This window comes from Rana temporaria, chromosome 12 (assembly GCF_905171775.1).
Source record: "Rana temporaria chromosome 12, aRanTem1.1, whole genome shotgun sequence".
In the NCBI taxonomy this organism is placed as follows: domain Eukaryota; kingdom Metazoa; phylum Chordata; class Amphibia; order Anura; family Ranidae; genus Rana; species Rana temporaria.
In genome coordinates, this window is record NC_053500.1 from 28,658,945 (window position 1) to 28,685,362 (window position 26,418).

General features: G+C 43.9%; 1 protein-coding gene across 2 annotated transcripts; it reads left to right on the plus strand.

Moving 5' to 3' along the window:
• Window positions 1-24,040, plus strand: GOSR2 (golgi SNAP receptor complex member 2). Of its 2 annotated transcripts, XM_040331330.1 has the most exons (6): window positions 2-164; window positions 4,114-4,178; window positions 6,010-6,118; window positions 13,031-13,163; window positions 18,095-18,235; window positions 23,642-24,040. In XM_040331330.1, the coding sequence occupies exons 1-6, from the start codon at window positions 136-138 to the stop codon at window positions 23,801-23,803; spliced, it is 639 nt and encodes a 212-aa protein (XP_040187264.1). In that variant the 5' UTR covers window positions 2-135; the 3' UTR covers window positions 23,804-24,040. The 2 variants fall into 2 exon arrangements, with proteins under 2 accessions (XP_040187265.1, XP_040187264.1); XM_040331331.1 differs by lacking the exon at window positions 18,095-18,235 and having other exon boundaries at window positions 1-164.
• The last annotated feature ends 2,378 nt before the right edge of the window (window positions 24,041-26,418 follow it).

Genomic DNA, 26,418 nt, shown 5'->3' on the forward strand with positions numbered 1-26,418 from the left:
AGGGCTCTGCCGGAACCCGGAAGTGATGACGTGTGCCGGCCAAAGTGGAGAAGGAAAAAAAAAGCAGCTGATTACCTATAGATAAGTAATCGACTGCCGAGCGCTGAGTGGTGGCTGCAGGCAGGAGCTGGAGCCATGGAGGCTCTCTATCATCAGAGCAACAAGTGAGTGTGTGTGACAGGCAGGGAGACAGGAGAGTGATCTGATAGATGTATAGGGGAGCACAGGGATCAGTGTGATTCATACAGGGATGGGGCATGGCACTGACAGCCTGGACTACATGGCATAGTGTTAGGAGATATAGATTGTTATTGATTGCTTTGGACTTGTATATATATTTATTTGGATAGAGTGAAGAGGGATTAGAACACCTGTCAGGTTTATTTTTCTGTCTGTGTCGCCATTAGGGATTGACCATCTCTGATTGTACTGCTTAACATTATTATTAAAAGTCAAAGTAAAATGTGTGGGTTGTCACCAGAACAGGAAGGGAAGGTAAATCTTCCAGTGGGGACACCAGTTGTGGTGATTTCCTCTCGCTTTCTGTTTTGGGACAGGAAGTGATGGGAAATCTCCCCTATGGGACACAGATGGCAAAAATAAATCTGGCAGGGGTTATTACCCACACTTGCTCTATCCTAAATGGGGGGGGGGGGGGGGATGTTTTATTTCTACTTTAAAGGGAACCTGTGATCATAGAAATATGACAGCTGACTTTATAAAGATGGCAGCTCGCTGTCAGTGGACTCTGAGAGGGTAATTTACTAAGACTGGAGCAGACAGAAGCTGGCACAGCTGTGTCCGTACAGCTCAGTGTAGAATTGTGGCAATGCCGAGTTGAATGAACTTCGGCGCATGCGCAGGAGTGACATCACCACGGCCCGCCACTGGGAAACGGTTGGCGAATCGATCGGGCTAAAGATGACAGCAGCCACCTGGGAGCTCTGGAACATCGCAGTGCTGGAGAGAGAGAGGGTGAGTATAGTTCTGCTCTAAGCCCTCGTTCACACCAATGTGATTTGACAGTTCAAAATCACATCTTAAGCGACACCCTATTTTCGGCAATGGAAACGCTCAAATGGCTGCGATTCTGAAAAAGGTTCCTGCTTTTTTGCTATTTTATTGCGACTTGTTTCGACTTCTGCTAAATGGAGCTGCAATGAAATCGGAGATCTAAATCGCACTGAGCTGCGTCTTTGAAATTGCCCTGAAGTCGCACTGGTGTGAACCGGGTCTTACTGAAGAAGCTGTAGATAGAATATGATTGGTTATTATTAGAGGTAGACCGATATATTGGCTGATATTTGGCCATTTTTGATAAATCGGCTGATTATTATCAAAATTAGGCCGATATTTTACACTGACCGCCGTTCCTCCGCCCTTCTCCACATACGGTGGCTCTGGCAGCATCAAGCGCCGCGCTGAGTGTGAAACTGACAAGTAACAGAGAGGAGAGAGGAGCTGTCAGCTCGATGTCGGGGGTGGGCAGGACCCAGCAGCTATATTACACCAGCCAATGGGATGGTATCTGGACGGGCCGCTACGTGTAGGTGGCCCCGCCCCTTTCTAAAGCAGCCCAATCATTGGCTGGTGTAATTTAGCTGCTGGGTCCCGCCCACTCCCGACATCGAGCTGACAGCTCCTCTTTCCTCTTTGTTAGTTTCACACAGTTAGTTACACTCGGCTTAGTGTGAAACCTACCAGTGCAATATGTCAGTGCCACTGCTAATCAGTGCCGTCTGTCAGTTCCAAACCAGTGCCACCTGCCAGTGCCATCTGTACTGAGGACATCAAGTGTGTGCTAGAGTGAGAGGTGTAAGCAGGAAGGAGTGGAGTGGGTGAGGGTTTTTTTTTTATCGGCCACAAAAATCAGCATCATATATCGGCCATCGGCCGCCCCAATTTTTTTTTATTTTTTTTTATATTTTTATTGAAAGATTTCAAACACAATACATAGCACATTTAGACAAAACTAGACAAAGACAGCTCAACGTCCTACAACTCTTCAAGAGAGACAGCTGATACATCAAAAGGATAGCAACTTCTGCAGTGTAAACATGAGAACAGGCTAAGATCTGCAGTGACCGACCTATACATGTAAAATGGAGGGGGGGCAAGGGGAGGTGTCACCTCCGAGACCATGCTTTAACCAGCAGTCTCCGGTTCTTCCACCCAGACCCGCCATATTTTATCATATTTTTGTGGGCACCCACGGTTGGCATATGTGTCCTTATATAAGGGAAGACTGGTATTCACCAGGCATCGCCACTGCACCAGGGATGGGGGCGAGGGTTTTTTTCAATGCATGGCCACATTCTTGCGGGCGTAGAAGAGCAGTAGGCTAACTAAGGTGCGTTTTGCTGAGGTCCGGACAAGGTTTTCTATTATGCCCAAAAGGCATATCTCCATAGTTGGGGGCAGGTGAGTCCCAGCAATTTTATTAGTCAGTTCTAACACCGCCTCCCAATAATGTACCACCTCTGGGCATTGCCAGAAAATGTGCGAAAAGTCACCCGGGGAGGCGCCACACCGCCAGCACTCCTGTGAATGTGCGGGGTTCATTTTGTGTAACCTGTAGGGGGTGAAGTATGCCCTATGTACTATTTTGTATTGCACCAGTCTGTCACGAACCGACACCAGCGTAGTGAAGGGAAGGTCCCATATGTCATCCCAGTCGTCTGCATCTAGTGTGGGGATGTCAGTTTGCCACCTGGCTCGCAGCCCGTCAAGGGGAGGGAGGGACACAAAGAGGAGGTAGGAGTATAAGTGCGAGGTGGGCTTCACGTCACAATCGAATCTAAGCGTCCTCTCCAACTCCGACTGGGCCACAATACAGGAGGACAAAGGAAACTGCGCCGAGAAAGCATGCGACAGTTGGAGGTACCTGAAATAATAGTGAGCGGGCAAATTAAATTCGGACGAAAGCTCAGTGAAGGGCCTCAGCGCGTTCTGCGAAACAATATGGGAGACTAATTTCACGCCATACTTCGACCACGCAAAGGGATCCGTCAGTTTGTATAGGTGATCTAAGGTAGGGTTATTCCAGATCGGGGCATTGGGTGAGATTTCAGTGGGGCCCCAATTTCTAAATATCGGCATCGGCCGGAGTAAAACCCATATCGGTCTACCTCTAGTTTTTATTAGGGATCGATCGATTATTGGTGCGACCGATATTAACTTTTTTTAGAAGTATCGGTCAAAAAACTTACTGATATCATTTCACAGGGTTTTACCGGGGTGATGCCTACAGCTGCAGGCATCACCCCGGTACCGTTTTTTAGAGCGGACGGTTGGCTTTATTGTGATAACAACCAATGTGGCTCAGCAGCTGCTCGGCTGTTATTACAAACAGTGGGACGGGAAGTTTTGGTCTAAATTTTTCTTGAAAGCACATATGCTGATATTGTGGTAGGTTCATATCACCTATCTTCTGGCAGAGTTTGGGCCGTCGGATGCAAGTTGACTTGTGTGCATTTACACTTCCATCCAGCAAAAAAATAAAATGTAAATAGACAGCTGGTCCATTTTATATCCGACTGCCCATAGAGCAGAATGAGTTGTGTCTGTGTCCGCTATGCATAAGCGGAGCAAGCACGGGCCTGTCATCCGGACGCTCAGCTGGGGATTCCCATCTAAGAAAAAGCGGATCCGGCCTGTTTGACAGGGGCCAAAAAAATAAGGATCCCAAAGGCCACAAGAATGGACTCCTGTGCTGGAGGTTTTTCCAGGATCCTGAGGCGGGGCACAGTGACATCATTATCTTCAAGGCAAGTGCATCAGAATTGGAGGGGATAGGTAAGGTGAGGCTTTACTGATGTGATTTTGTCCAGGGTCCGTGCCTAGGTAATAAGCAGACATTGAAAATGTAAGAGATGGACCCTGTCGGGTGTTTATTGCTCATTCAAGAAATGGCCAGCATAAAAAATTGAACCTCCAAGTCAAAAAATGTTATTGATGTTCAAATACATAAAGTGCAATAAAGTAAGGCACAAAAAGAAAGTATATCCAACATTATGATCTATATGCTTGTTATTTGCAATTTATATAGTTGCATGACTGCTAGCTATATTTTACTGCTTTTTTTTTCTTATTTACTATTACTTTCTCTCGTAGAAATGTCCATGAGGTTCAGTCTCATATGGGACGTCTAGAGACAGCTGACAAACAGTCCGTACATCGTAAGTGTCCTGGATGGTTAGCCCGTATGTATACGATGCAGGAACATTAATTGTGATCGTACTTACATTCCATGAGACGTGTCCCTTGTGCTGGTGACTGCTTTCTTACTTGAAATCGTCTGTCCTGTAATCCCCCTCCTGACTCCTTGCAACTGGGAGGTGTTCTAATCCATCTCCACTCTGCCCAAAACTTAAATAAAAAGTTTTGCATTTACTTATACTTTAAAGGGGTTGTAAACCCTAGTGTTTTTTAACCTTAATACATCCAATGCATTAAAGAAACACTAAAGGTTCCTGTGTTTTTTAACATGTTATACTTGCCTCCACTGTGCAGCTCGTTTTTCCCTCACCGGCTGTCTCGGCTCCTCCCCACAAAAAATAACCCCCTTCATGGGAGCTATCTCCCAGGGGGGTTAGTTCTTACGGGCGCGCTCCCGTGATACAGCCTGCGGCTATAGCCGCAAACTGTATCACTCGGCCCCCGCCTCCCGGCGTCATTGATTTGATTGACAGAAGCGGAAGCCAATGGATGCACTGCTATCAATCAACCAATGAATGAGCCTGGAAGCCAGCACGTTCATTGCATGGACTTTTGAGGGGTCAGGTATGTAAACGGGGGGGGGCTAATCCTTGGATGTTTTTTCACCTTAATGCTCTGATCTTCAAACTACGGCCCTCCAGTTGTTCAGGAACTACAATTCCCATTATGCCTAGTCATGTCTGTGAATGTCAGTGTGTTACAATGCCACATGGGATGTGTAGTTCTACAACAGCAGGAGGGCCGCAGTTTGAGGATCCCTGCCTTAATGCATAGAATGCATTAAGGTGAAAAAACATGACCCTTTACAACCCCTTTAAGGTGAAAAACACCTGGCAGTGACCAGCCCCCCCCCAATTTGCTTTCATTGCTGCAGCTTCCTCTGTGGCTGAAAGGAGAAGTGTGGAATTAAAAAAAAAAACTTTTATACTCAACTGGCTGCAGCATTGGTCTGATACTGCAGCTATTCCCCCGCCATCTCCAAGTCCAGGAACTGAGCGATCACATGACTCTGCCTTCATTGAGCAGAGAGACTGTCAGTCACCGGCTCTTTGCTCTGCCCCTCCAGCACTCACTGGAGCCCCAGGCTGTGAAGGGGGTGGAAGCAGCTGTTTCAGGTACTCAGCGGCGCTGTGACATTAGCTGACAGCGGGTTTTAGCCCTCTGACAGCTAAATCTCAGTCACAGAAGTGGAAAAAATAAATGCACTCCTGTGACCCAGAAGACAAGTCTGGCTGAGAAAGCCTTGACCCTACTTTTTCCTTTTAGGTCAGGTGAGCCAAGCCAAAGTCCCACAAAACCACCTTTTTTACTGTGAAGTAAATGTTTGTTAACTTTATTGCCCCTCGTCTACCACTCTTTAATTTTAACACAGTGAAGCAGACCTAACTTCACAGTTATAAGTAGGCGTAGCCTTTTTTGTGTAAGAAGGAAATATGGCTGCCCCCCCCATGTATTTGTATAACTTCTAATTGTACATATAAACAAAGTTTCTAAAACATTAACACATATTGATAAGATTTTTTTTCACCAAGATTTCTTTTACATATTAAAAAGAGAGAAAAAAAATCCTCTCCCTCTCCCCCTACATTGTAGCAAAGTGTAATTTCTTCAGCATTGTCGCATGAAAATATTTACAAAAATGTGAGGGGTGTACTCACTTTTGTGAGATTTGTGTGTGTGTGTATGTATGTATATGTATATGTATATATATATATATATCTCTCATGTGTATGGATTGGAACGTTTTCAAAATTAGTCATGTGTTCTTCTTCCCTTTTAATTTCCTACCAGTCGTGGAGAATGAAATTCAAGCAAGAATAGACCAGATCTTTAGTAACTTGGAGCGTTTGGAGATCCTATGTAGCAAAGAGCCTCCCAGCAAAAGGCAGAATGCCAAACTGTGAGTACAACACTAAATCACTGGAGTGTCCATCGTCTCCCTTAATTCCCAATTCACAATAGTTTATTCACCTTTGCACAATGTGCTTCCATCATTTAAAATAATCCTTTACTTGTGCAACATTTTGCACTTTACTCTGAGGACACCTCACAATCACACCTACTATGGCCAAAGTTCAACCCTTCAAATTACTGAGTTCAGGTGTTTCCAGTGAAGAGAGCTGTTAATGCTACAAGACCTTTTTTGTTCACTTTCAACACCTTGTGGTAACCGTTTTGGGAAGGCCCTTTTCTGTTCCAGCATGAGTGTGCCCCTATCCACAAAGCCATCTCCATATAGGCATGGTTTGGTGTGTAGGAATACAGGTAGTCTGCGCAGATCTTTGAACTTAAAGGGGTTGTAAAGGTCCAATTTTTTTTCCCCCTAAATGGCTTCCTTTACCTTAGTGCAGTCCTCTTTCACTTACCTCATCCTTCCATTTTGCTTTTAAATGTCCTTATTTCTTCTGAGAAATCCTCTCTTCCTGTTCTTCTGTCTGTAACTCCACACAGTAATGCAAGGCTTTCTCCCTGGTGTGGAGTGTCATGCTCGCCCCCTCCCTTGGACTACAGGAGAGTCAGGGCGCTCTCTACGTTGCAGATAGAGAAAGGAGCTGTGTGTTACTTGGGCGTCCTGACTCTCCTGTAGTCCTGATGAAGGGGGACTTGGCCCCAATGCTTCGGATACTGTTTTTACACTGGTCATGATTTCTCTGTCAAGAATAAAGGATATATGGACTTTTGAACTGATTGTTTGGCTCTTGGTTTCTTCTGCTCGCATATACTTCTCAAGTCTGGCACTATGCCCAAATCGGAAAGTGAGGGTAAATATCCCCGATGGGGACACAAAAAAAACACACAACTGAGGTTTTAACCATTCTTTTTCTATCTAAAGTTAAGAAAATTGAGTGGCTGATGCAATATTCGTTTTTCGGCTGTCTAACACTTTTGTCAAATAATTTTATGTCCGTCCCAGACAGTGATTTTTTTAGTCAACTTTAGCTACTATTGATCTCAAGTATCACATTTGATAGACGTATCAATAATGTTCCCTTGAACCATCTTTCTCCAAAAAAAAAAAGTCTAACAATTTTTTTTAGGAAAAAAGGGCCAAATCCACAGCCCCGCAGCGCAACGTAACTTAAGTGATTTAAGTTACACTGCCGCAAATTTCCTAAGTTAGGTATCGATCCACAACACACTTACCTGGAAATTTGCGGCGGTGTAGCTCAAATCCGTCCGGCGCAAGGCGTGCCGAATCTAATGGGGCGAGTCCCATTTAAATTAGGCGCGCTCCCGCGCCGGACGTACTGAGCATGTTCCGTCGGGTATCTTACCCGACGTGCATTCCGCTAACTGACATCGCTCCGACGTCATTTGCTTAGACGGTAACGTAAATGGCGTCCATCGCCATTCACGGACGTCTTACGCAAACGACGTAGAGTTTGAATTTTCGACGCGGGAACGACGGCCATACTTAATAGGGCTTAGTCAAATAGGACTCAGCCCTATTTTTACACGACGTAACTCGACGTAAACGACGTAGCATTAGAGCGACGGGCCCGTCGGAGCGTTCGTGGATCGCCGTAAGTGTTCATTTGCATATTCTACGCCGGCCGCAATGGCCTCGCCACCTAGCGGCCGGCCTAGAATTGCATCCTTAAGATCCGACAGTGTAATTCAATTACACATGTCGGATCTTCTGTCTATCTCTTGGAAACTGATTCTGTGGATCAGTTCCAAAGATAGAAACAGGGATACGCCGTCGTATCTCATTTGAGGATATGGCCCAAAATGTATAAATACTCGCGCTATGGTAATATGTAAATAAATAAATTAAATATATTAGAACTGCTGCTTTTTTTTTTAAGGTTAAAAAAAAAACAAGAAGATCATGCAAAATATTTAAACTTGGCGGTGTAAGTATCAAATAAACTATGATTAAAGTGCTAGTGCAATAATAAAATTCATAATAGTGCAATCATGAGTAAAAGTCCATCCATGAAAAATAAAGTGTCAAACATGTTCACCTTCTGCTTGTGAGGACTCCAGTGCCCATCGGTGCGCCCCTCCTGGGTCCCCTTAACCAGCAATATGCTTTAAAAATGTAAGGTCTTTCTCCTATATCAATGGCTTGGATATCTCCCTCCTGCACCTCTGGTGGTACAGGTGTATGATATATTGAATGATGAGGGAGATGAAGCGTAATATTGCTTGGGTTTATTATAAAATCAAAAACAAATGCACTTACATCCAAGAAAGGGCATATAGGTAAACCTTGGCATGCTTTCAGCCTTCACCAGGTCTCGTGTATCTTGTCCCTGCTTGGCGCGTTTTCGCCCCTCCCACTGGGCGTCTTCAGAAGCTCTAGTGACGGCTGAAAGCATGCCAAGGCAGCGTTTTTTACCTATATGGCTTTCACTCATGATTGCAAGATTATAAAAAATAAAATAAAAAATTATTGCACATTAATCGTAGTTTTATTTGATAATTAGGAGCAGCGCTAAGTTTAAATATTTTGCATTAACATTTTGTTTCTCCCAAACAAATCCTATGTTAAAGCAGAACTCCCTTTTTTATTTGCTAAAAATTTAATTTATGCAACTGAGATGTTTAAAATATTTGAAATGCAGCTTTGTTGCAATACTCTCCTTTTTACCTTTCCTGCTTTAAATAAAAGGTGGGGGACAGAAAAATGTATATTAAAGCCATAATAAACCCAAAAGCAAACCTTTATTATATTGCAGTTCTTACATGTGATGGCTGCATTAATTTTCCTTATTTAGGCTTTTTTCCTTTATTTTGTCTGTTATTTTTCAAAAGAACAAGCTGTCCTGTAGATGTAGCAGTTGCAGAGTTTCCTGTAACTGTCTATAAAGTGTTCGCTGAAGTTAAGCTTTATTTTGGTAAATTATCGAAATCTGCTAGTGCATCTAACAGTCCCCTCCCTCCAGATTAACAATGCTGCTGTCCAAAGGTGCCCCTGTGCTCCTTCATCCAGAATGGGGGCACTCTAATAAAGGAGGTGTGTTACTGGCCACATCACCAGGTAAAACGGGAGGGGGGAGCCTTAAAATAAGAACAAACAAATGCAGCCACCACATCTAATGATCGGTAAGTTTCAATATATTATAGTTTTGGGTTTAATACTACTTTAAATCTATGCTTCCAGGTAAAGGAAATTGGCATACATATTGTCTATGGGCCAGATTCACAGAAGAGATACGACGGCGTTTCTCTGAAACGCTGTCGTATCTCTCAGAGTATCTATGCGGCTGATTCATAGAATCAGTTACGCATGGATAGCCCTTAGATCCGACAGGTGTAATTGACTTACACCGTCGGATCTTAGGATGCAGTACCTCGGCCGCCGCTGGGTGGAGTTCGCGTCGTATTCCAGCATCGGGTATGCAAATTAGCAGTTACGGCGATCCACAAAGGTTTTTCCCGTCGTTACGTCGGCGCAAGTCTTAGTTTCACGTCGCAAAGTTAGGGCTGCTATTAACATGGTGTAAAATTACTCCACCATGTTAAAGTATGCCCGTCGTTCCCGCGTCACTTTTGAAATTTTTTTTTTCCTGGCGTAAGTACGTTACGCACGTCGCGATTCACAAACACGTCGCGCCGCCGTATTTCGCGCAAAGCACGTCGGGAAAATTGCGAACGGAGCATGCGCAGTACGTCCGGCGCGGGAGCGCACCTAATTTGAATGTTACCCGCCCCATTTGAATTGGGCGGGCTTGCGCCGGACGTGTTTACGATACACCGCCGCAAGTTTACAGATAAGTGCTTTGTGGATCGGGCACTAACACTGTAAACTTGCGGCGGTGTAACGTAAACAGGTTACGTTACACGGCCGCAATTGTATGTGAATCTGGCCCTATGCTCTTGAAAAATAGGAATGCAAAATGATCATCTGTCAGAAAGAAATGGTCAATTTCCAGTTCTAAATTTGTTCATCTACAATAAATCTATCAAGGGTCCACCTATTTGGATAAAAATGTAATGGATTGTTACATTGGACCTTTACATTACGTAGTTGTTGGTTAATGAGATGGAGAGTGCGCAGAAATTGTACAGTCAGCAAAAACGTAAATTTCAGTTGAAATCGCACATTTCCTAAAATTGTTAGCATTTGTCCAAAGACAACTTTTACATTGGAGACCAGTTGGTGCCCTTTACAACCTTGTAATGATCTACATTATTCCTGTCATCCGCTTTTACCCACATGACTCACATATGGCACCTATTGTAATATACAGCCAGGAACCTACCTGGAATGGGTTAAGAAGATAAATTTACTGGTATGAAACGGAAGCAAAAATAATTTCTTTACAATTCTCTGCTTCCATAATTCTAATTATTTTTTTTATGGTTTGAAAAATGCCTCAGATCCTATCTACTGTTATAACCTGGACTTCAAAAAGGGTTGGAAATGGACAAGAATAATAATTTACTAAAGAGAGGGGGAGGTAAGGAGTGAGAACTGGAATACTTATGTAGCTGGCATGCACACTTCCCCCCGCTTCGGATTCCACACACACCCCCAGGGCGGTTTTGGGAAGCTTTTAAATGAGTCAGGTCAGGAGAAGGGCTTGAAACAGGTTTCCTGTGTATGGTTCTGTGATAGCAAGTCAAGTTTCCATACTGAGCAGGTAGTTACCTCCATTAACCCACGGAGCACCAGGACAAAGGACCGCACAGCCAGGAAATGAGCAATTGAGATTTGCCTGCGTAAAGAGATATTTGGGAAATGGCAAATCTTTGCTTGCAGTAAACGATAAATAAATAAATATATATATATATATATATATATATATATATATATATATATATATATATATATATATATACATACATACATACATACATACATACATACATACATACATACGGTATATATAATTTATTATTAAAACTGTTTATAAACACTTGCGAGCTACCTGCTATTGCTGAGAAAAATAAATTAGAGCTGGCACTAATCATGTACTTATTAGCTGTGTGATGTTGTGAAAATTAACTTGGTCCTAACTAATTATATGTACAATAACAAATTACTTATAAGAAAATATATATATATATATATATATATACATACATACATACATAATATTATCTATTATCTACTACACACAGTAAAACCTTGGTTTGAGGGCGTTTTGCAAGACAAGCAAAATGTTTTAATACATTTTGCCTTGATATACAAGCGATGTCTTGATATAAGAGTAGCGTCATGTCACAACTGAGTATAAAAAAGAAGAGAGGAGCCTCTAAGTGCAGCAATACGGTTACATTTAATGAAGGTACTACATTTAGCAACTTATTGCTACACTTAGAGGCGCCTCTCTTCTCTTTTATACTCTGTAAAAAATGCTTTGATATACAAGTGCTTTGCCTGTTTCTGGAACACATTAAAGTGGAGGTTCACCCAAAAAATCAATTTTTAACATTAGATTGGGCCTAATTACGGGAAGCAGAATCGGGTGTTTTGTTTAAAATCAATGCAGTACTTGCCGTATTAGAGATGGATGTTCTCCGTGGCTTCCGGGTATGGGCTGCGGGACTGGGCGTTCCTATTTGATTGACGGCTTTCCGACCGTCGCATACAGCGCGTCACCAGTTTCCGAAAGTAGCCGAACGTCGGTGCGCAAGCACCGTATAGAGCCGCACCGACGTTCGGCAAATCGGGACGCGCTGTATGCGACCGTCAGAAGGCTGTCAATTAAATAGGAACGCCCAGTCTCGAAGACCAAACCCAGAAGCGGCGGAGAACATCTATCTCTAAAACGGCAAGTACTGCATTGATTTTAAACAAAACACCCGATTCTGCTTCCCGTAATTAGGCCCAATCTAATGTTAAAAACATTTTTTCGGGTGAACTCCCACTTTAAGCTCACAAGCCAAGGTGTGTGTGTGTGTGTGTGTGTGTGTGTGTGTATGTATGTATGTATGTATGTGTGTGTGTGTGTATATATATATGTATGTATGTATGTATGTGTGTGTGTGTGTGTGTGTGTGTGTGTGTGTACACACACACATACACACACACACACACAGTAAAACCTTGGTTTGCGAGCATAATGCGTTCCAGAAACAAGCTTGTAATCCAAAGCGCTTGTATATCAAAGCATTTATATATATATATATATATATATATATATATATATAATATTTAAAAATAATAAATAGATTTATATATACACAATTTATTATTATTATTATTATTATTATTATTATTATTATTTTATGTTCAGTCCCAAAAAATATTTTTAAGGCTTGTGTTCATCATTTGCAGCCAGCAGGTGACAAGCTCAGTGCATTCAGTCCTCTCTATAGGCACTTTCTCATTGTTCTTTTGTTAGAAACAGGCAGCGGTATAAATCGCAGAGGTGCACATCCTCCTTCCTCACTGCTTTCAGCGAAACAAATGTATTTTTGCAAAGGCTACCAAAAAATATAGCATGCAGGTAGAGTGCTTTACTTATTGGAAAGACCAGCATGCTTTGCAAAGTGTAAGACATGGATCCATGTCTCCATTCCGCTATATCATCCAATACAATTCTTCCCTAGGCTTTTTGCAGGGGGGCTACTTTGGTAGGACTGCAGCCTTTTGTCGTATCATTTAAGTGTTTTGCAACCACTCTCTCTAAATGCTCCAGTCAATTTGGAAAGAGAGCAGCGCTTGAGCCACTAAACACCTTGATCTGCATTTTTGCAGGCTTAGACTTGTGTCATTTTAAATATGTCTTAGGTCTTTGGATTTAGATAGAAGCAAGCCAAGCATGTGCAAAAGATGAACACCAGCATGAGATTTAGCAAAACTCCCAGTGTGGATAATAAGTTAACCCTTCTTCTGCTATTTTTATCTTGATAGCCGGGTAGACCAGCTGAAATATGACGTGCAGCATCTGCAGACAGCGCTGAGAAACTTTCAACATCGGCGCTATGCCAGAGAACAACAGGATAAGGAGCGTGAGGAGCTGCTGACACGGAATTACACCACTAATGTAAGTTTCACTTCTAAAATTGCCTACATTTATTCATACCATAGACATATGAATTGTTCACCCCTCAGCTGCATCTAGGACCAGTTTATTAAAGTCCAGGCTAAAATCTCTAATGGGTAGGTCCCCTACAAATCTAAAATTCGGCTGCTTTCAGCAGGAATCGGCCTAATTTCAATCCGTCTAGGGGCAAGCTGGTTGTACCGAAGTCGATCTATTGACATCAGTACAACCAGCCTGTCTGGGTTTTTTTTGCCCGATCACCGCCGATGGCTATAGCTGCCAGCAGTTATTGTTGTATTATGCCAGTGGGGAAGGCTTCCTTCTGGCAGAACAAAATGGGTCTGGGGAAACTGAACAATTTTCTTTCCTTCAATCCATGGTTGAAGGAAATAAAATTGCATTATGTATATGTATTATAGCCCGCTATGCCCTGCATAAGTCCCTCTGTCCATCACTGTAATTGATGCAGTGGGATCCTTCCTCTCACCCTACCCCTTTTGTAGGCAGAGTATGAGACTAAGGCCCCTTTCACATTGGGCAGTGGAGGTGCGGGTACGGTATAGAAGCGCTATTTTTAGCGCCGCTATACCGTCGTATTTACCGCGATATTCGGGCTCTAGTGGTGCGGTTTTAAGCCCCGCTAGCGGACGAAAAAGGGTTAATACCGCCCGCAATGTGCCTCTGCAGAGGTGCATTGCGGGCGATATTCCCGCGGTTTCCCATTGATTTCAATGGGAAGGCGCGGTATAGGAGCGGTAAACACCCCGCTCCTATACCGCTCCAAAGATGCGGCTAGAAGGACTTTTGGAGCGGTCCTGCTAGTGCACCGCTTTAGTGTGAAAGCCCTCAGGCTTTCACATTGAAGCCTACAGGGCACGATTTTTTCATGCGGTATAGCAGCGCTATTTTTAGCGCTGTGCCGCATGAAAAACGCCTCAATGTGAAAGGGGCCTAAGGGTCCTGCCGCCCTGATTACAGTTATGATCAGCTGGACCCCAGGACCATTTGGGTGATGTGCCCCTCTTACCTGTTGGGTCCGGGCCAACGACCCCATTTTCATCAGGATTAAATCGGCCCTGGATTTTCCTGGAGCCTTACACTTCTCAAAGGTTCCTGCCTCTTCCCTACTCTGCCATAGTCTCACCCCCCCTCTGTGGCACCAAAATGTATTCTCTTTATGTTTTATATCCTCCTGTTCACAAACCGGTATCTAAATGCTGAAGTGCCTAATATCTAATATAGCCAGTGTTTAACTCTCCAGCATCCACCAGAAACTGAAATAATGGACTGATCCCCGTTTTCATTTTCCTGGAAAATTAAATATAAAACCCAACTGAGTTCAAATTTTGGTGCCATTTTTAAAACCCTCATCTCCTTATAGAATCTCTTGGGTGGTGAGAGACCCCATACCTTCACTGCATATAATCATTTGTATTTACAGTGGCTATAAAAAGTCTACACAAAGACAAGACAAAGATAAATAATTTCACCTTTTAATGTGACCTATAAACTGTACAACTTGGTTGAAAAACAAACTGAAATCTTTTAGGGGGTAAGTAAAAACAAAATAATGTGGTTGCATAAGTGTGCACATCTTTTATAACTGGGGATGTAGCTGTGTTCAGAATTAAGCAATCACATTCAAGCTCATGTTAAATAGGAGTCGGTACACACCTGCCATCATTTTAAAGTGCCTCTGTTCAATAAAGTTCAGCTGTTCCTGTAGGTCTTTCTTGACATTTTCTTAGTTGCATCCTACAGCAAAAGTCATGGTCCGCAGAGAACTTACAAAAGCATCAGAGGGATCTCATTGTTAAAAGGCATCAGTCAGGAAAAGGGTACAAAAGAATTTCCAAGGCATTAGATATACCATGGAGCACAGTAAAGACAGTCATCATCAAGTGGAGAAAATATGGAACAACGGTGACATTACCAAGAACTGGACATCCCTCCAAAACTGATGAAAAGACGAGATGAAAACTGGTCAGGGAGGCTGCCAAGAGGCCTACAGAAACATTAAAGGAGCTGCAGGAATATCGGGCAAGTACTGGCATGTGACAACAATCTCCCATATTCTTCATATGTCTGGGCTATGGGGTAGATTGGCAAGACGGAAGCCCTTTGTTACGAAGAAAAACATCCAAGCCCAGCTAAATTTTGCAAAAACGCATCTGAAGTCTCCCAAAATCATGTGGGAAAATATGTTAGGATCTGAAGAAACCAAGGTTGAACTTTTTGGCCATAATTCCAAAAGATATGTTTGGCACATCACCAACCAAAAGAACACCATACCCACAGTGAAGCATGGTGGTGGCAGCATCGTGCTTTGGGTTTGTTTTTCTTCAGCTGGAACAGGGACCTTAGTCAAGGTAGAGGGAATTATGAACAGTTCCAAATACTAGTCAATATTGGCAAAAAACATTCAGGCTTATGCTAGAAAACTGAACGTGAAGGGGAGCTTCATCTTTCAGCATGACAACGGCCCAAAGCGTACATCCAAATCAACAAAGGAATGGCTTCACCAGAAGAAGATTAAAGTTTTCGAATGGCCCAGCCAGAGCTCAGACCTGAATTCAATTGAAAATCTGTGGTGTGGTCTGAAGAGGGCTGTGCACAGGAGATGCCCTCGCAATCTGACAGAAGAAGAAGAGTGGGCAAATATTGCCAAGTCAAGATGTGCAATGCTGATAGATTCATACCCAAAAAGTGCTGTAATAAAATCAAAAGGTGCTTCAACAAAGTATTAGTTTAAGGGTGTGCACACTTATGCAACCATCTTATTTAATTTTTTACTTCCCTCCATCTAAAAGATTTCCGTTTTGTTGTACAGTTTCTAGGTCACATTAAAGGTGTAAAAAGTTCTGAAATGATTTATCTTTGTCTCCTTTTTTTTTTTTTTTACATCACAGAAACCTGAGATTTTAGCATGGGTGTGTAGATATGGTACACGTTTACTCTGCAGTCCTAGCATTAGTTCTTCCACGTTACTTTACACTAAAAAGAATACTATTTGTGGGATATCATCAGCCAGACGTTACTAATTGGATATACGAACATGTCTGCAGCTCATGCTCATTTCCCAGTGTAATAGTTGCACACGGTCTGCTATTTAATCTTACTTGAAGTTCATCCCAAATTTTTTTGCTCTGTCACATAACTTCTCCTTTTAGTCCATTTGTAACTTTCATAGTAGACATATGCTTAGAAGGAGAGGGCATAGAAGGTAGGCACTGTACTTGTTTGTTTTAGTGATGAAGGTTTTAATGTATTTTGGATGTGTCCTGATAAGCCAGCAGGGATGGACTGGGACAGAATTTTGGCCCTGGACTTCATCCAGACTGGCCCACTTTGACAGGTCTCTCCCATGGCGGCCGGACAACTCCCGCACCCCTCCCCCGGCCACCCAAGCCCCCTCTCCCCCTTCACTAGCCGTTCTACTTTATTAGAGTAGAACGGCTGGTACTGGTACTCTTATAGGCAGTACCAGTGGGGAAGCTAGACATTATTTCACCCGGGGCAAAGAATCAGTTTGGTGCCCCCCCCCCCCCCCCCTTATGGGACAAGATTAGGCAGAAGTGAGAAACTCCCAGGCAATAGCTGTTGAGTCAGCTGTCTGTCCCCTCCCCCCATGCTCCTCTGTCATCCCCCCTGCTCCTCTGGTCCTCCCCCTTCTTCTTTGTTCCCCCCCCCCCCCCAGGTGAGCGCTGCGGGAAGGGACAGACAGAGGAGCAGAGGGGGGCAGCAGTCCGCTGTCACTGAAGCAGGCCCACTGAGCCATCGGCCCACCGGGAAACTCCCTGTGGTCCCAATGGCCAGTCCATCCCTGTAAGCCAGGATCTTTTCTTTGCTTCCTTAGTCATTCTTGCTTGTTGTTATGACAGCACTAGATAGTTAGGTTGTGGGAGTTAAGCTAACTATAGACGGATCAAAGTTCACAGGGATTGGCTGGATTTTGATTCATGTGTGGCCACCCTCGTTTGATCATTAGATTGACTTCTGCCAATTGGACAAGCTTGAAAACTTTTGTTGATCACCAGCTGCAGCCGCTGATCAGTGTACAATGTCCTGACGGGAATTCCTCCATGCACCATTTTTGTGTGGATGGTGGAATCTGTTCCTGAACTATCTATAGCCAGCTTAAAGTGGTTGTAAGGGCACAAGGTTTTTTTTTTTTACCTTCATCCATGAAGGTAAAAAACTTTCTGTGGTGCAGCAGCCCCCTCTCAATTCATCGATGTTCATGAGAGCCTTGCCTGTCCAGGGACTCGCACTCCTGATTGCCTTTTGGCAGCAGTGGGAGCCATTAGCTCCCGCTGCTGTCAATAACAGCCAGTGAGCCAATCAGGAGACGGAGGTGGTGCCGAGCCACAGCTCTTTGTGTGAATGGACACGCAGAGTCGCGGCTTGGGAGTGCGCCTGCTTTAGTGCTCCCAGAGCAAACTGCTGTTTTGCTCTGGGGGCACTCGGAAGGAGCCAGGCATGAGACCCGAGAAGAGGAGGATCAGGGCTGCTCTGTGCAAAATCACTTTACAGAGCAGAGGAGTATAACATGTTACCAAGGCTTTAATAAGGTGTGACTAGCCATTAGGTGTGACTAATTAGCAGCTGTATAGGGGTTTCTGTTGTCCTACACGTGGCACCTGTTCATTTGGACATGGGGTATATACAGAGTGACATGCTTTGTGTATGTGGCCTAACCCTTCCCAAATACACTAAAACCTTCATAACAAAACATTTGGTAATGATTAACTTCTTGCAATATTTTGCAGAATAACAGTTCTACTGTATTGTCTTTTTTATTGCTACCAGTTCACTGTAGACAGATGTGAGACCTCTGGGTATTATCTATAAGAATGCTATAAAACTGAAACCCTTAATGTTTTATATAAGAACAAATAATCAGTGCAGTCACTTACCAATCTCTCACACAGGATTCAGAGACCTCAATACACATTGATGAGACCCTTCAATTTAACTCCTCTGTCCGTAACGCACACCAAGGCATAGACGACCTCCTGGGGAGTGGTACCAGTATACTGGAAGGGCTGAGGGACCAAAGGAAGACCTTAAAGGTGGGGAATCAGTTGGCCAAGATGGGGCGTTGAGTAATTGGTCTTACTGGGAAGAAGAAATGACCCACAACTGCTTATTACATCCAGTCCGCATTTATACTATAAAAACCTGAAGAGACATGGCCTGCCTATTGATCCTGAATCTCCTGGAGTCATTGGGGTCCATTTACTAAAGGCAAATCCACTGTGCACTGCAATTGCACTTGGAAGTGCAGTGGCTGTAGATCTGAAATAAGGGGAAGCTCTGCTGATTTCCATCATCCAATTCCGTGCATGAATGTTGTTTTTAATTTTCCTTGCATGTCCTCCTCAGATCTACAGCGACTGAACTTCCAAGTACACATGCAGTGCACAGTGGATTTGCCTTTAGTAAAGAAAAACCAACCCCTGTCTCTGAACATGTTTGCAAACTAAAAGTTCTGACAATACTCATGACTTCACTGGCTCCATGCTTCTTCTGGGTCAGTGACTTAAAGTATTGATGCCAGAGATGTCCAGACATCTAGAATTTTTTTTAGAAAGAGGTAATCTATTGCAGACTGTTCACTTCTCTCAAAACATTTTGGCCCGGATTCACATACATTGGCGCATATTTATGCCGGGGTAGCGTATCTAATATACGCTACGCCGACGTAGCGTAGAGAGGCAAGCTCCGAATTCACAAAGCACTTGCCTCCCAAACTGCGCTGGGTTCCCTCGGCGTAAGAGGAAGTGGGCGTGAGCCATGCTAATGAGGCGTGACCCCATGCAAATGATGGGCCGAGTGCCATACAAGTACTTAAAACAAACGGCGCATGCGCCGTCCCGTGGACATATCCCAGTGCGCATGCTCAGAATCACGTCGGAACTACTCCCTAAAATACGACGGATCACTGCCTACAACGTGAACGTAACCTACGCCCAGCCCTATTCACGTACTACGTAAACAACATAAAATACTATGGCTGTGTTCCCTGGTCCATACCTTAGCATGAGTTGCGCCTCATATATGGGGAATAACTTTACGCCGGACGTACGACTTACGCAAACCGCGTATATTATGCGCCGGGCGCAAGTACGTTCGTGAATCGACGTATCTCCCGAATTTCCATATTTGAATAGGAAATCAATAGGAGCGCCACTTGCGGCCAGCGTAACTATGCGCCCACGATACGCCGGCGTAGGAAAGTTACGTTGGTAGGACGAAGCCTATTTTCAGGCGTATCTCAGTTTATGGGCACGGCGCATAGATACGACGGCGCATATTTACACTTAGGCCTCGTACAGACGACCGGATCTATCCGCTGGGATTGATCCGCGGATCAGTTCCAGCAGATAGATCCGGTCGTCTGTACGTCCGAGCGGACATTTCCCGGCGGATAAAAATCCAGCCGACGGATTCCCAGCGGATAAAATTTTTGTAGCATGCTACAAAATCTATCCGCTGGAATCCAGTCCAGCGGACTGATCCGATCGTCTGTACAGTCCGGATCAGTCCATCCGCTCCCCTCCCTCGCATGCGTCGTAATGATTCGACACATGCGTGGAAGTATTTACCTTCCAGCGTCGCGCGCGTCATCGTCGCGGCACGTCACCGCGGATGTATTCCGCACGGATTTCGATCTGATGGTGTGTACAGCCATCAGATCCAAATCCGCCAGAGGATTTATCCGCTGGAAACGGATATCCTCTCGTGTGTACGGGGCCTTAAGCGGCGTAAGTGAATCCGGGCCTTTGACTTTATAGACTCTGTTGTTTTGCTCAATGAGGAAAAAACAATGGACACTTACAAGTCCATCCTCCAACGAAGTCACCTCTCCCTCACATGACAGTGTTAATGCTTGACTACTGGCCACTTAGATTTAAGGACTAGTACTACATCATGAAAGGATATCACATTCTTCCAAATACATGGAAATGCCAGGTATTTTATGGCAGTCACAACAGAGCAACTGAGCAGCGGGGGAACATGGGCACAGTGAGTATAAATGGGTCAGGATGGCCTATAAATTGCAGTTGTAGTAAGCGGAGATCGTTGGACTACCAGTACTCCCATGCATGATCCCCAAAATTCATAGAAGCTTTTATACTGCGCATTTGTGGAACCCATCAACCTGCTCCTGCCCCCTTCCAGGATTTCAGCAAATGCTTGTAAGACCTAGTTCATGCAGCAGGAGTTGCAGGTCATTGGGGCTCAAAACTGTACAGGGTCACTCTATTTCACATGAGCAATTAGCACTTTATTACATGCTTTATTGAAAACCATGTAAAAAAAAAAAATATGCACATGTAAACACATGACGCCACATTATTTTCAGTGAACAAACCTTCTATATGAATAACAGTAATTATTAGAATGACAGTTTTACTAATATTTCAGTGAAAGATCGAAGGGTCCTATTTATAAAAGGGTATAAGATTTACCATGGTACAGTAAACCTGTGCCAGTTTGTGTTTAACCACTTAAGACCCGGACCTTTAGGCAGCTAAAGGACCCGGACAGTTTTTGCGATTCGGCACTGCATCGCTTTAACTGACAATTGTGCGACGTGGCTCCCAAACAAAATTGGCACCCTTTTTTCCCCACAAATAGAGCTTTCTTTTTGTGGTATTTTTTCACCTCTGCGTTTATTTTTGTTTATAAAAAAAAAAAAAGAGAGCGACAATTTTGACACATTTTTGGGACCATTGTCATTTTCACAGCTAAAAATGCATTGTTTACTGTGAAAATGACAATTGCAGTTTGGGAGTTAACCACAAGGGGGCGCTGAAGGGGTTATGTGTGACCTCATGTCTGTTTCTAACTCTAGGGGGCTGTGGCTGTAGGTGTGACATCATCGATCGTGTGTTCCCTTTTATAGGGAAACACAATCGATCACGGCGCCACATTGAAGAACGGGGAAGCTGTGTTTACTCACAGCTCTCCCCGTTCTTCAGCTCCGGGGACCGATCGTGGGACTCCACCGGCGATCGTGTCCCGCGGTCACGGAGCTTCGGACCGGGTCACGACCCACGGCTGGGCACTTGAAGAGGACGTACCTGTACGTGCTTGTGCCCAGCCGTGCCATTCTGCCGACGTAAATGTGCAGGAGGCGGTCCTTAAGTGGTTAATTCATTATGGTGTCTCTAATAAGCATTATTTGAGGACCGGAAGGATTTGCCCCCTTAATGACCAGGCCTTTTTTTTTTTTGCGATATGGCACTGTGTTGCTTTTAACTGACAATTGCACGGTCGTGCAAAGCTGCATCCAAACAAAATTTATGTTCTCGTTTTTCCCACAAATAGAGCTTTCTTTTGGTGGTATTCGATCACCTCTGCAGTTTTTATCTTTTGCGCTATAAAACAAAAAAGATGGACAATTTTGAAAAAAAACAATATTTTTAACTTTTTGCTATAATAAACATCCCAAATTAAATTTTTTTTTAAATTCTTCCTCAGTTTAGGCTGATGTGTATTCTTCTACATATTTTGGTAAATTTTTTTTTGCAATAAACGTACATTGATTGGTTTTCTCAAAATATAGTGTTATAGCGTCTACAAAATAAGAGGATGGATTTATGGCATTCTTATTATAATTTTTCTTTTTTTGATTGCGGTGGACAGATTGGACACTTTTTGGGACCATTGACATTTATACAGCGATCAGAGCTAAAAATAGCTATTGATATTAGTGTATAAATGTCATGGGAAGGGATTGACACTAGGTGGCGATCAAGGGGTTCAATGCGTGTCCTAGGAAGTGTTTCTAACTGGGGGGTGGAGACCGATCGCTGTTCATAATCGGTAGGAACAGCAGATCTGTCTCCTCTCTCCTGACCGAACATAGATCTGTTTGTTTAGATTGACTGACAGATCTCTGTACTGTCTCCCTCAGGAGCGATCGCGGGTGCCTGGCAGACATCACGGCTGCGTCGTTGCGCTGCGTGCACGCCATAGAGCTCTTAAAGTGGCATGTGTACAGATATGGCAATTCGCCCAGGGGAGCAAACCTGCCACAGTATAACTGCGGCGGCTGATCCTTAACTAGTTAAACTTTTAAAGCAAATAATTAAACCTTTTCAGTGAGATGCATGCAAAGTATTCTCTGATTGGACAAGGTGCAGAGTGTGACATCACTGCCCCGCCTCTCCACTTCATCCATTTAGAGAAGGCTTTACATTCATTCAGAAAATGGGTCCCATTCAGAGAATGCTTTTCATGTTAAGCGGCCAACCTCCTGTGTTCAAAGTGCATCAGGCCAGCCATTCAGAACAGGATCCAGAAGCAAGTGGAGATCTCTGGAGTATTGGTGTCTACTTCAGTGATTTCCAGCTTCCAAGGCCATCGGCCAGGTATGGTATAGGCCCGGATTCAGATACAATTGTGTATCTTATCGGCGGGCGTAGCATATCTCAGATACGTTACGCCGCTGTAACATAGGGCGCAAGTTCCGTATTCAGAAAGAACTTGCGCCCTAAGTTAAGGCGGCGTAGCGTATGTGGTCCGGCGTAAGCCAGCGGAGTTCAAATTCTCCATGCAGTGGGCGTGTTGTATGGTAATGAAGGTTGACCCCACGTAAATGACGTTTTTGGCTAACGGCGCATGCGCCGTCCGTGAACGTATCCCAGTGCGCATGCTCCAAATTAACCAGCAAAAAGCCAATGCTTTCGACGTGAACGTAAATTACGCCCAGCCCTATTTGTGAACGGCTTACGCAAACGACGTAATCGACGGAAAATTTCACGCTGGCCCAACGTCCATACTTAACATAGGATACGCCTCATATAGCAGGGGTAACTTTACGCCGGAAAAAGCCTAACGTAAACAACGTAAAAAAATGCCCCGGCGGACGTACGTTTCTGAATCGGCGTATCTACCTAATTTGCATATTCCTCGTGTAAATCTACAGAAGCGCCACCTTGCGGCCAGCGTAAATATGCAGTCTAAGATCCGATGGTGTAAGAGACTTACGCCGGTCGGATCTTAGGGAAATCTATGCGTAACTGATTCTATGAATCAGACGCATAGATACGACCCCGCACACTCAGAGTTACGACGGCGTATCCGCTGTCGTAACTCCTATCTGAATCCGGGCCATAGTTATATTGTTCCAAGCTGCACCAATTTACCTAGGTATAAATATATCATACCTGGAATACAGATTAAAGTTAATTAGACATACAACTAATGTTTTGTACGGGCTTGAAGTCCACCATTCAGTCTAGCTGAAGTGGCTGCTACAGAGAACACACAGACATCCTTTCATAAATAAAGCCTACTAACTATTGGGCACATAAAGTTATTAGAAAATGATATTCAAGAAAATATTTTTATCTCTGCTTCTCATTTACAATACATAGATATGTCTTCTAAGCCAACATTCATATAACGCCTTGCTTTTACCTCTGTCCTCCCTTCCTTGTCCCCATCATCCTATATCTCCTCAGGGGGCCCAGAAGAAGATCCTGGATGTGGCCAACATGCTGGGTCTGTCCAATACGGTTATGCGGCTGATTGAGAAGAGAGCATTTCAAGATAAAGCCATCATGATTGGAGGCATGGTTTTCACCTGTGTGGTCATGGTTCTTGTCTTCAAGTATCTGACATGAAATGGAGGGGAATCCTTCAAATCCATGGACTGTCCTTCAGCCTAGTCTTTGCTGCCCCCTCATCCACTGTGAAACATCCCTGAAATCACTAATGATAAAGGAGAAGAGGCCGTTTAGAGGGCAAACAGACTTTTAACAAAGACTTTACATGCTTCTCAAATGAAACATATACATGTTGTGTATTTAATACTGTCTCTTGTTCAGCTGCACATTCTTTATTAAAATTTGTGGAGTACATGAGTGGAAGCTTGGTGAATGGAATATGTAGCGGTGTGAAAGAATAGGTGCGTCATCTACAGAAACTTGACAAGAAGTGTTAAGGCCCGTACACACGATCGGATACTCCGACAACAATTGTCCGATGGACGTGTTTTGTCGGACAATCCGACCGTCTGTACGCTCCATCGGACAATTGTTGTTGGAATTGTTGTCTCAAATTGTCTGACAACAAATGTGTTACGTTGGACTAAACACAAATCCTAAGTACAAACACGCATGCTCAGAAGCAATGCTAACCATCACACATTAGCAGAAGTTCCCCAACGGGTGGCGCTAAAGAGCTGAAAAACCACGTAGTACGTCACTACGTTCGTGTTTTTTTGGCTGAAAATGTTCTGCCGTCTGTATGCATACCAAGTTCACGGACAAAAATTTACGGATTTGTCCGATCGTGTGTATGAGGCGTTACACTTGTACATTACTTAGTACTCGTGTACTTAAAGGGGATGTGCCATGAAAAAAAAAATATTAAAAGCCAGCAGCTACAAATACTGCAGCTGCTGACTTTTAATATTAGGACACTTACCTGTCCTGGAGTCCAGCGCCGTCCGCAGTAGAGGACGAGCGATCGCTCGTCCTCTGCTGCTCCCCCCGCCATTCTCAGTGAGGGAACCAGGAAGTGAAGCGCTCCGGCTTCACTACCCGGTTCCCTATGGCGCATGCGTGAGTTGCGCTGTGCTGCTGATTGGCTCCTGCTGTGCTCTGGGAGCCGAGTGTTCCCAGAGTACAACGGGGGGAGGACGGGAGGTGACGTCATGTCTTTAGACAGGTATCTGCACCCCCCTCCCCCCTGAAAGGTGTCAAATGTGACACCGGAGGGGGGAGGGTTCCGATCAGCGGGAGTTCCACTTTAGGGTGGAACTCCGCTTTAAAGCAGAACTTTTATACTGCTAGCATTAGGAAAGTATGTCATATTTACTTATCAACTTTTTCTTTTACATTTCTTTAGTTACTTCCTGCTTTCCAAGTCTAGGCAAATGATGTCATACATCCCTGGAGTCTTCAGGAGGGGCTTTCTCAGCTAAGCACTCCCTCCTGCCTGGATTCCTGAGCTAAATGCATGTGGATTCCAGGAAGTAAATGCTACATGAATCGTGTATCTCAATATAAGTGGTTTTTCAGCATAATAAAGCATGGAGACATGAATGGATTGCTTTCGTTTGCTTTGAAAAAATAAATGAAATTACGTTTTTGTTTGTGGTGCTCAGATGCAGTGTAGTTGCGCTTTCACATAAAAAAAAAAAACACCCCACATTAGGGTCCTAAGAATCCAAAACGGCTTACCCACATCTCAAGGGCACACGGTGAGCAATTAGTTTACACGAGAAGCACTTTGAGAAAGAAAAAAGCAACCGTTTTCACCTCAGTACGGGCAAGGGCGGGGCTGAGACACAGCAGGTCATGTGCTTTTTCAGGCCTTGCCCCAAGCAAGCAGTGTTAATTTTTTATTTAGTTTTAGTTATAGTCTTGACTGAAAAGCTATTTTAGTTTTAGCCATCTGCAATTGTTTTAGTTGTATTTTAGTCTACTAAAATCTCCAGTACATATTAGTTGAATAAAATAATTTTAGTCAACTAAAGTCTAATGTGTTTAGTTAAATTGTAATGCATTAGTTAGGCATTTCTGTAGAATTTGCAAACTCATTATATACTCTTGGAGTAAAAACATCTAATCTCATGTTATTATTTATAGTATTAAGGTTTGAACAAACTCACAGATACACATTTAGCCACTCTGGATGGTCTGAGGAGGCCTGTAATGCTGCACAGTCCTCTGGATGGTGGTATGAGAGGCCCGTAATGCTGCACAGTCCTCTGGATGGTGGTATGAGAGGCCCGTAATGCTGCACAGTCCTCTGGATGGTGGTATGAGAGGCCGGTAATGCTGCACAGTGCTCTGGATGGTGATGAGGAGGCCTGTAATGCTGCACAGTCCTCTGGATGGTGGTATGAGAGGCCGGTAATGCTGCACAGTCCTCTGGATGGTGATATGAGGAGGCCTGTAATGCTGCACAATCCTCTGGATGGTGATATGAGGAGGCCTGTAATGCTGCACAGTTAGGGTTGCCACCTCATCCTTTTAAAACAGAACACATATGAATTACACAGGTTCTGTGGCTGATTAAGGTGGTAATTGAACTCAAGTGGAGCCTTATCTAAATTAAATTAGCCTCAGAACCTGTGTAATTCATGTGTTCTGTTTTAAAGGGATGAGGTGGCAACCCTATGCACAGTCCTCTGGATGGTGGTATGAGGAGGCCTGTAATGCTGCACAGTCCTCTGGATGGTGGTATGAGGAGGCCTGTAATGCTGCACAGTCCTCTGGATGGTGGTATG

Bases quoted from the DNA above. Each gene is read 5' to 3' on its own strand.
- GOSR2 (XM_040331330.1), top strand. From the start codon at position 136: ATGGAGGCTCTCTATCATCAGAGCAACAA. The intron at 4,179-6,009 runs GTAAGTGTCCTG...ATTTCCTACCAG, and splicing joins TGACAAACAGTCCGTACATC to TCGTGGAGAATGAAATTCAA. The intron at 18,236-23,641 runs GTGGGGAATCAG...ATATCTCCTCAG, and splicing joins ACCAAAGGAAGACCTTAAAG to GGGGCCCAGAAGAAGATCCT.